This window comes from Atta colombica, unplaced genomic scaffold (genome assembly GCF_001594045.1).
Source record: "Atta colombica isolate Treedump-2 unplaced genomic scaffold, Acol1.0 scaffold125, whole genome shotgun sequence".
NCBI classification, from domain to species: Eukaryota; Metazoa; Arthropoda; class Insecta; order Hymenoptera; family Formicidae; genus Atta; species Atta colombica.
The window spans coordinates 3,499,728-3,511,312 of NW_017259212.1; the positions used below are offsets into that span (position 1 = coordinate 3,499,728).

The window sequence follows — 11,585 nt, forward strand, 5'->3', positions numbered from 1 at the left end:
TTATATCTTTATTAAATAATAATTTTTAAATATTTTTATAAAATATATTTTATATAATATTTTTATATGCATCTATTATAATTCTATTCTATCAACTAATCTTACCTATTCAGAGAACAATTACTTAACATATTTTTACTCTCTAATGATGGAAAAACGTGAATTGTTGGCAATATTATTGGCATAGTAATTGTTTAACACGTTTTCTTTCTTTTTTAATAACTATTTTTTACGAATTTTTAAATATGCAAGTCCATCGAGAATCTACAATAAAAAAGGGTTATATTAATTACTTCATTTTTTAGAAGTATTACAAACTATTTAATTTAATGTGCTATCTAACATATTTCCATTTAATATTTATTTAATTTCTATTTACTCTTTTCAGAAAATTGTGGTTAAATCCATATTTATTGTTCCCAAATATACTAATAAACCAGAAAATAGTAATACTATATACAATATGTTGTTCAAATCACTCCACGTAATCGTTTGTGTAAAAAGGGAATATTGCAATATAAATAAATATTTATATTATGATAAATTATCATTTACTAAGCTCTCTGATAATAGAGAATTTGATTTAATCATTTTAATGGATATTGTATAGATCTAATAAGACAGATCCTCAGATTGATTGTGCCGATCGGATTTCAGTGGTGTAGCTACAAGCTGTTTCGTCTCGATTACACTATGGGTAGTGTTCATCATCGCTTTGGGTATCGCTAGTCATACAGAAATGTTAATATGTCGACCGCTATATGATCCTAACTATCATACTATGGAAGTTGTATTGGAAACTCGAATGTTTTTAGGAAGAAGGCTCGCATTTCCTCTCAAGAATCTCTTTGAGTAAGTTTTTAATTAATCTAATAAAGCTTCATGATATTCGATCTTAAATTATTGTAGGGACTGCAAATTACAAAGTGGATACTGTTACAAGAGTTATCGATTAAAACATTTTTTAGATCCATGTCAATCATATTTCTAATAAGAATACATTTTTTATGATTAAGAAAATAATGTTTTATGATTAGGAAAATAATGTTTTAGAAATTTTAACGAAAATATCGTATCGTTGAGTTTAACATTTATTTTTATATAGTTTAACTGTACACTGCAGTATAAATTATACTTATATTTTTTATTACATCCCTTCAGGTTATAACATATAACACAACGACCGGTTACAATGCGTATTTTCAACACCAATATTTATTTGCAGAAAATGTCGAAACAACGAAGCAGTTTATCCCGCCTTGGGGTTGGAAAATGCGATGAAACTGGAATATTTGACTGCACATTGGACATGGCCAGGGCTGTCTAGAGCAATCTCAAATGTCAAAGTCGATTTGAAGAATCTACAAATATTAACGCCATATTTACGACAATGTCTTCAGGATCTTTTATACGCCTGTGGTTTGAATCTCACCGCGCATAGAATTATGGTACTTATCACAATTTATTTATAAATGTTTATTTGTCACTCTCGTTAAATATATACTCCAACTTTTTATTTTTATATTCTTCTAAATGAAAGCAAAGATTTTGTATTTTATGAAAACAAGATTTTTAGATTTTAACAACTTGATTAAAGCCTTCAGATTACTTTGGCTTTGAAGAATTTTTTCGAAAGAAAAATCTACAGGCATTAAAGGAAAGTAACAAATTGCGCAGCTGCATCACTACGTACTTCTAGACGGATACTTTGATAAACGACACAGATTTCACAACGAGTTGTTTCCATGATTATGGTGCAAACTACTAATTAAAGTCTATTTAGCTGTGCATAACTACGCTAATTTATTAAGTGTAATAACGTACACATATATACATTTATTTCAATATTCTATAATCTCTATATGGAAAATTATTTATGTAATTAACACGCTTTTCCATTTTTTACAATGCTATTTTAAATAGCAAAATTTTGCAAAAAAAGATTACAGGAAAAGTTGATAATATGATACCCTGATAATGTAGACTCCATGTATTTTATAATAATTTTATAATAATTAATATCATTTTTTGCAAAAGGTTTTTAACTTGTTTTTAGAGATAGATATCAAAATACTTACTGTCATAACTGGCACGATCTTTTTGATTTTTGATTTTGACAATTAATATTTATCTAAAACAAAACATATTAAAGTTTTTTGAATATGATTTTAATATTAAGTTTAACATGATTTAGTTCCTAAATAATGAATCAAATTTAATATCAAATTTAACATCATTAAATTTATAAGTAACAAGTTTACATTTCTAAATTAATTTTTAAGTTGCTTATATTCTTCTATTTGGAGGAGATAAATAAATTAGAATAACTGTATTTTCGCGAGAACGTAATTAAACGTAAATTTGTCAGTGTTTTTATATTGGACTAAGTTAGTAATGTGAATTCCGAGTTTTTAATGAGAAATGTTACAATTTTTTGTAAAAAAATTTTAGTGGTTACCATTTTATTAAAAAGTTCCTAGAGGACTTTTGCAAAGTGAGGGAGAAGTGCTCGTAATAAACATTTATGAGGATAGGATTAACACAAAAGTATTAGGAGAATACATTCACGAAAAGAAACTTTTGAATTTGATAATGTCTCAATATATTAAGAATGTTCTATAAATTGAAGCTGTTTAAACTTTAGAAAATAAAATAACATAAAAAAATTTAATAAAAATATGGGAGGGAAAAGCACTTCATCATCACATTCAAATATTACATCATAATATTGTTTTTTATTTAAATATTTTTTTTCCTTTTTGTGAATTGTCTTAATCAAATGTATTTTATATTAAACTTAGAATAATAAATTATTATTTGCAATAGCGTTGACTTGAATAAAATTAAAAAATAAAAAATTGTATAAAAAAAGATGAAATGAGGATCCACTTTATCATTTTTTTTTCTATACTCGTACTTTCCAGGAAATCATCTTTTTTATTTCCCGATTATCACAACTGCTATCTTTGCTTTTCTATCCGCTCACAGATTCAAGGTCCGATCCTGAGCAAAGATATAAGTACATTGTCCGATCAACTAGACAATGTATCTCGTCAGCTACAGGATCGAAGTATTGCCAGGGAACTGCAAAGCATTGGAATAACAATGCGGGATCTGACATTGCGACAGGTGAAACAGCTAATGAAGTTACAGGATGATCTGGTCTATCGTCTTGCAGTTCTAGAGTTGCAGGTGCAACCTCTTTGGCGTCAAGTTAATCAATCGATCTCGCATTTAAGGACGATACAATATTACATAGATCATCAGGGAGAGAAGATTGCTCAGTTGGTGAATAATGATATTCAAGAACTCTTCTTTGCAAATTATTTTAAAAAATACATATATTCTATTCATGAGGCAGAAAGTATCATAAATATTAAAATTTATCATTCAATAATCATATGTGCAGAAAACAAAGTTGTATGTGGATCGACTATCGAATTATTTAGATCAATGGCGGACTCACGTATTCTCTGAGATGGATACGGAAATATCCAAATGTCGACCCTTGTGGGACGTTCTAGAAGGATTAAGATATTTACTTTGTGCTCACATTTTAAGCCCTCTTGTATGTATAATTTAGAATGTATGATTATTAATTTAGAATGTATGAATATATCAGTTAAATATTAAATAATTTCATTATAAGTAAGAAAAACAAGAAAAAACACAAATATTTAATGTGTGATAGCAGAAATAACTGAAAACAATTAAAATTTTCATTTTTAATAAATGTCTTATATAATCTATACTTTTAGGATGGTTTCTGGTTTGCCACGTTAATAGGCGCAATTGTTATGATAATTAGCACACCAACAGCTCATATTTTGTCATTAGTACACAAAAAATCGTCCAATTTTGTAGAAGATGCTACCCTACTGTCAACAAGAACGTTAGTATTCTCAATTAATTGACAATTTAAAGAAAAAAAACTTTTGAATAAATGTTTGATTAAAAAACAAAAATATATTTTTTTCTCAGAGAAAGTCTCAACATGGATGACGACAGAACGTGGCAGATGCCAGAGTAAGTAAGGTTAATGTACTTTCTTACATTATATTTGGATAATTACAATATAATATTAAAAGCGTATATAAAATCATGTTTCATTAAAATTATGTTTGTAAAATTTTGTTTATAATTGCAATTATATTTTATAGTCCACCGCCGCCACCACAAAGCAATTGGTAACAAACGAAGGCGAAGAACGATGATCTCGCTTTTGCAGGCAAACTCAGAAAGAAATGTAGCATTAGGATTTAATATTAGCAAAAATATTGAAAAGCTTAAAGTATAAATCGTACAAAATAAGTTTTACTTGTGTCTAACTCAAGCAAATTTCTAAAAGCTAACTCATATATTTTTATGAAGTCTACTCTTAGAATTGTATCATTTGTGCGAAGATTTCTTCATGCGTTTGTTTGTTAAAAAATAAACTTCTCAAACATATTAGTTAACTTGTTTCCCTTTTTGCATTACATTCGTGAACGCAGCAGTTACATGACAGATTGTCTCACAAGATAAAAGCACATTCACAACATGGACACGAATGAAGATGTGCTTGTTTCGCCTATGGAATTATTAGCAATACAATAATACATCCCCATATGTTCCTCATCTAACCGAGCCAATTGCATCCAAGATGTTCGCATGAGTGGTTCTGGACCATCGCTTGTGTGTATGGTCGCCTGATGCTCCTCTCCTATAAATAAAACTATACAGATTATATTAAATTCTGTAATACGTTATGTTTGTATAATTATACACTGCAACTAAAGTAAGTTTCAAGCAAATTTAATCCTCCGCCGACAACATGGAATTTTAACTTTTCTGTACTAAAAAAAAGATTGGCTGCTGTGTACAGCAAATTAGATGGTAAAATATGGCATAGCATTTTTAATTGGTTGCAGCAGCCAATTTTTGGTTGCATTAATCCGCAATGTCAGTATAGGATTTCGATAGGCTAACGCAACCACTTAAAAATGCTATGCCATATTTTATCATTTAATTTGTTGCAGCAGCCAATCTTTTTTTCCAATATGTCAGCAATAGAAGTCTTTCAGAAACAGAGCAATTTTTTTATTGCTTCGGATTATATGAAAATGTAAAAATTTTAATATTCTTGTCAAAGCTTTAACAATGAGTTTTTATCATCAGATAGAAGTCGGATTTTATTTCACTTATCTTTTACAGATTTAAATCTACCTCTACAATTCACGATTAAAAGATCGATAGTGCCTTTAAAGACCTCATATTGCCGACGGAGATTTAAATGTTATTGAATACTACTATATCACACGGATGAATTTTTAATTTTATTTGTTCGACATTATACCCACAGTTATATTTAAAACAATTTAATTAATTTATTTTATTTTATTTCAGTTGATGTATCGTAAATATTTTGTGAAATATTTTATTGTAACATTAATATTATATATTGCATTACCCGGCAATTTCAATACTCTTCTCCCGTCAGCTGAATGAAATTCCCAAAAAATATCCGGCACTGGGAAGCCCTTTGCCTCACAATTAAGTGCGACGCGTTGACCAAAGGGTGAGACAACATCTTCCAAAGTTGTCAGAATCCAAGGTCTACTTTCACAAGGACCGAGATGCTGCAATCTCAAGGAAGATGAGTTCCTGAGTTTCATCGCCTCTTCGTGCAACGCGCATGGCGTCGAGTAAGTCTCGTTATTGCTACCGCAGGCTGGGCTCTGTTCCATACAGACGCAAGCTGCCTCCGGTGCATCCTGTATAGAAATTAAATTTATTTGTTTCTGTTAATTTTACGCATGTTTTTCCTATACTGTAAGATGTTGCTACTGTTATTTTCTTATTACTACTATTTTTTTTCACTTTACGAAGAATGACTATTATTAGATATTCAGAGACAAAACAATTGTCCCACATTTTACTATAGAGAAGTTAAATCGTTAAAGTTGGTAATGTGCTATTTTGTGCGCCAGCACGTCTTCGCTATATCCTGAGAATTTCTACAGAACGGTACAAACATAACATTTAATGCGAATTGTCTTCATAGATAGTTCGCTCAACCAGCAAAATAATTAATGTCTGTTTAAACAGTTTAAAGTATAAGTTTAATGCAATTAAATTATTGACGTAAACAATTAGTATTCGTATACAGTCAATCGGAAGCTTTGAGCTTTAAGAGAGCTATGGCTATTAATACGGCTTTTATCCCTTAAGACTATATAGCGAAAAGTATTCTTATCCAGCCTGTGTCTATCATAAAGGTCTGCCTGATTGTTTGATTGCATGACGTGTGTGTGAGCATATATTCTTACAATGCGATCACGGCCCACGGTGCACGATAAGACGAAATTAGATGCGAAAAGGCCAGCGGAGCGGGTCAGCGACCGTAAGTCGTTGGTGACTGCAATCTTGAAGCTTAGATCCGACTGACAGCATAGCACAATGAGTGGATGATATACATGAGACTGCGTTAGATATCGTTTGCGCAATTCGTGATTCCCATTTTTATGTCAAACTAACCCAGAAAACAGGATATCTTATTTCCGCGCTCATTGAGACCGAGTAGTCTCCTTAGTTCTTAATTGAGAAAGTGAATTTATCACTTACAGAAGTGATAAATATCTCATGTGACTCATGCTCTTAGCTTTGCACGACGAATGCTCTTGAAAAGAATCTACTCTTTCTTTTTTAAAGAAATCTAATACGTAGAAGCAATAGCGTATAAATTATTTTATATTCATATTATAAAATTTATTGAAAATAGAGACATTAATAAGTAGTATCTAATAAAACAATTGTTGTGATGTCTTTAAATTGACTTTTAGACTATCTATATATATATGATTATGTTAAATCGGCGACAATCTCATGTAAGTTGTTAGACAGCCATTACGAGACTGTACGAAATCAGACGAGATCGAACGAAAGCCAATTGTTACACCTGAAAAAGTACACGATCCAAACATGTGATCTATCAATTGTTGAGCATGTGACAACATAGGTGTGTACCGAATCCTTTTCGAAAATAGAATAACTCAATCAGTAACACAAACAGTTATGTTTGAATGTAGTGGAACAAGCGAATAAACTCTAGAAATTTGCTTACACAACCAAATTGAAAATTTTCAGAAATACAAGGCGATACATACACATTCTCTGCGATGTTATATAGAAAACCGATTTTGTAAGATATTAAACTTTGTTTCTCGCGTTAGATATTGAAGTAAAATTAATCGTGCGTTTAAATCTCATTTAGCGCTTGTAAAAACAAACTGCATTTTTGTAAACCTTTTCTTGTAGATCGGAGCGTAACTCGCATAGATAATTTCTTGCGCAGTATCCATCATTACGGCTTTTTGGAGATAAAAGTGGAATACTCGCGTTCCAACATGGTTCACCGAGAAGACGGGCGCACAAACCAGTCTCCGGACAACATCCACAAGGATCAGGAACCGAGCCCAACAAGCATTTTCCAGGATTCTCTGGACATCTATTTATGTACAATGAATGAAAAAAGGTTTTAATATTGATTTTAATATTAATTACGGCAGCTTATCGAATTTTTATTTTTATTTTTCTCATTTATAAATAATTATAATTAAAAAAAAAGCAGTATTTTTTAGAGTTATATTTTGAATATTACTATTTTGTCTTAAATTATAACTCCTTACAAATAATAATATATTACAAATAATAATATAAATTAAGAAAAAATGCATAGAAAAATGGAAACTCTAATATTCTTAATATCCTCTAATATTCTGCTAAATAACTTTTTCTTCAAGCTGCGATCATTCTATATTATTATATTATGCTACAGTCATTGATTATATTCAACTTTAACTGCGATCGCGTGTACCTGTAATATCCGCACTCAATGCAACCCTCTGATTGCGCTTTCTCAGTGACACTCTTATTTTCGATGGTTCCAGCGACAGCGGAAGCACCTCGTCGAAATGTGGCACAGAACACCAACACCGTCAAAAACGTGAACGGAAACGCTCTCCGGCACGTCATTTCGCCGACTGGTAGAAAGCGCGAACGTCATTTGCCATGTTACTCCCGATGTGATGAGGGAGGATAAACTATTATGTACCGCGTATATTTAAAAAATCCCGCAAAGTAATCACTATATATATATATTCTCATTTAATAAGAATTATATGTATTTTATAGATTTAAATTGCCGGAAAAATATTATACAATAAAATAAAAAATTAATATTCTCTTCTTCATGGTTTGGTACATTCGTTGATAAATCATTTATTTATCGTTATATATTGCTTTACATTTTACGAGTATTTTTATTGTGCCATGAATTTTATATTTAATAACAATACATAGCTTACAGGTTATTGATCAAGTTTATATTTCATGCTAACTTTGATTGCAAATTTTCAATACAAGTGTTTGCTTATTACTATCTACTTATGCATTTTGATGAAAATTAAAATTTTTATTTATTATTAGAAAAAATTAAATTTTTTTATTTTTCATTTCGTCTCGTTAATCACATGTACAAGGATACATTGTGTAATTATAAGCTCAGATATTTCCAGCAGACTCTCTTGCGTAATAAGTAACGATGATAAAAGGCTGAACCGGAGGACCAGATAACAGCTATAAGAATCAGCAGAGCGAAGGATATTAATGCCAACGGGTTCGGAATAAGAGTCGAATAGCCGATGCCACCAAGATTAGAAAACACATCACAGCATGCACTCATGCTCTTCTTGTCGTTTATTTGCACGCATGCTATCGATGTTTCCTCCGACGTACAGCTGACACCTACTGGATGCACCACACCACGTGTCACATTGGTCCTTTGGTTACAACATAAGGTACAGTAAACATCAGTCTCTTACACATAATTAAATTAACAAAAATAGATTTCCTAAGATTTCTTAAAATCTATTTCTTTTTGAACACTTATATACAAATTAATTTTTTGTGGATTTGAAATGAATACGTTGTTTAAAATCGATGGAATTAAGAAGGCTTATAATTTTGTAGTGATATTTAATCCCATTTTTATATGAATCACATAAGTAAATTTGTGTGAAATATAAAATATTAGACATTAGATATATTCGCATAAAACATTAAAATCCTTTTTAATGTATTTTTATAAAATATCATTTTGAACAAGGAATTTATAGAGAAAGAGAACTTATTGATATTAATTCGATTTTTGAAAATGATTAGATTTTTTAAAAATATTCTCTCTTCTCTCTCTTAAACGTATTAATAATTAATTTTCTGTATTAATAGCATAAATATCTTACAGATAAATATTCTCTCGGAATTTTATTCACAACTTTCTCATTCTTACTGTCGCTAGTTATTTTAAAATGTAACAGAAGCGAGCAGTCTTGATTTACAAAGTGATAAAACTGGCAACATTCCTACACGACTTAGGGAAAGAAGATTAAATCGTCGCGAACAGTAGAAGACCGCAGTTTTAAAACACGTTCAATAGTATTACTCAATTTTCTCGAGGTAAGCTACTAGTATCTTCTTTCAAAGATGCACCATTCCTGCGTCGTCTGTCGATTCCATGTGTCGATGTGGCTGTCGGGTTGCTTTTGCTTATTGAAGCATCCGCCAACAATCTGACACACACTTGCGGAATATCGCGAAAAGTAACGTTATGTCGAAGCAGCGTTTTATTTGGCGTTAATAAATTTCTTACTCGATTAAATGATTTCATGCGATTCAATAATCTTGTCAAAACAGGATTCCCAGATACGTTTCCGCTAGTGGCCGGATATTCCTCGCGGAATACACAATCGGACTTTGTACCGCTGTCAGATGGAATATGGGTACATGGAGTGTACCATGAATCCTTCGAAGATTTTTCAGTGGTACATGCTTCAAAAGCCTTTGTTGTATTTTCAAAAGTGATCTCATCCCTTTGCTCCGGCACATCACACGAGTTAGGATCGACAGACTTCGAAGAATTTGTGGTCTCCATTAAATTAATAAATGTTTTTGACGTTGAATTTTGTATAGATTCTTTGTCTAATATTAAATCGCTACTTTGATCAGCGTATTTGGACTCATTCGCGGATTCAGCGCAATCCGTTGCGCAGCTATCTTTTTTAACATATGTCTCTCGTGCCTTATCGTCACTTTGTTCGTTACAGATGTTACTTTCCGAATTTTTATCGCCAGTGATCTCACGCCAAGACTGACCTGTACAGGACGAAGAGAGTCGATCGTTATGCTCAGTGCAAAAGATCAATTTTCTGCAAGGCGTCGGAGGACGACAAGGCGAAGTTGTCGAAATTGGCCGACAAGATGAGCAGAATGGACATGGTGAGTTAGGTTGGCAAGAATCCTTGGTTGAAAAGGGTGGTCGATACTTGAAGGATGTGCATGGATTGCAAGGTGGTGACGGATACCTTGATTGACACGAGCAATGATATTTGGGACCGGGTGGTAATCGAGGAGATGGACAGCAAAGACGCGCGTTGGGACATTTAATCGTCGCTTTTGGGAATCTTCGTTCACTAGGTGGACAGGCGCATTCCGGGCTGGATGGACAGTTGCAGGAACACTCGTGAGTAGCACGTGCGTCCACCTGAATTGGTGGCGGGCAGTTACAGTCGCGTGGTATGGGTTGGCACAGGCAGTAGCTACTCGTGTTAGACTGACAACAATTGTGTTTTTTTAAGATGCATTTCAGGGCACAGGGCTGACAATCAGATGTTCGATGTGACGAAGGATATCTGTAGTTAGAAGGATATCTGTGTTGCGAAGAGCAGCAAGACGAAGCGGTCGATGAGCAATCCACGTTAGGAGAATTATAGCGGGTCGATGGGTAGCTACAGCTTGGCGGTGGGCAACCACCTCCTGCTTCTCGTTTCAGAGGTTCGGGTGATGACGATTTATCTGCTGGTGCCATTTCCGATTTGCTTGCTCCACCCGCTAAACGATGGCTCCCACAGCATTTCTGTCGAAGATAGAAGAATCTGACGACAGTTACAAAGCGAGGCACGACTTATCTCGAACCGCAGTTACCAGAATCATCGTCTTAAAACGTTGTTCGTTTGTAAAAATCGCAACGTAATCACGATGATATCCTTTTAAATTACGTAATGATAAATGTAATAGATATAATGGCATATTAAAGTTAAAGCAGTTGAGTTAAGGTTGCATTTTAATCATTTAACATTTTAAATGTTCCAATTACTAAGCCATTAAAGTCTGTATACAAATTAGTTTGGCCAACTTTACGGATTTTACCGAATAATTAAGAAACTTTGAAACGTTCGTCTACTTCTAACTATACTATGCTAATTTACATAAATCGAGTACGCGAACCAACCGCGCCTGAATTAAATCCTTGCAGTCTTCCCATCAAATTTAATTAAAGTGTACACAGGATGTCAGAAACATATCCGCGTCTTGTATTGTATTCATTCTGCATTTCTTAACCCTGCTATTCCATAAGTTGGTCATAATTATATAATGACATAAATTCACAAAACAAATGGATATGTTCTAATACAATATTTTACTGAAATATAATTATATTAATGTTATTATTAATATTAGAATTCGTATTACAGGTTAAAAAAAAAAAA

At 32.3% G+C, this 11,585-nt stretch overlaps 2 protein-coding genes across 2 annotated transcripts in view; one reads left to right on the forward strand and one right to left on the reverse strand.

Moving 5' to 3' along the window:
• The window catches only part of LOC108694778 (prominin-1-A), a 24,717-nt gene extending 20,483 nt beyond the window's left edge, over positions 1-4,234 (forward strand). The window contains 7 exon segments of the mRNA XM_018204436.1: positions 666-852; positions 1,223-1,448; positions 2,989-3,288; positions 3,410-3,568; positions 3,759-3,892; positions 3,982-4,026; positions 4,161-4,234. Coding sequence (XP_018059925.1) covers positions 666-852; positions 1,223-1,448; positions 2,989-3,288; positions 3,410-3,568; positions 3,759-3,892; positions 3,982-4,026; positions 4,161-4,191 — 1,082 coding nt within the window. The 3' untranslated portion in view covers positions 4,192-4,234.
• Positions 4,235-4,520: 286 nt separating this feature from the next.
• Positions 4,521-10,903, reverse strand: LOC108694847. The gene is made up of 5 exons (XM_018204528.1): positions 9,909-10,903; positions 7,856-8,023; positions 7,285-7,486; positions 5,450-5,753; positions 4,521-4,702 (listed from the first exon to the last, which is right to left on the reverse strand). The coding sequence occupies exons 1-5, from the start codon at positions 10,901-10,903 to the stop codon at positions 4,533-4,535; spliced, it is 1,839 nt and encodes a 612-aa protein (XP_018060017.1). The 3' UTR covers positions 4,521-4,532.
• Between the last annotated feature and the right edge of the window lie 682 nt (positions 10,904-11,585).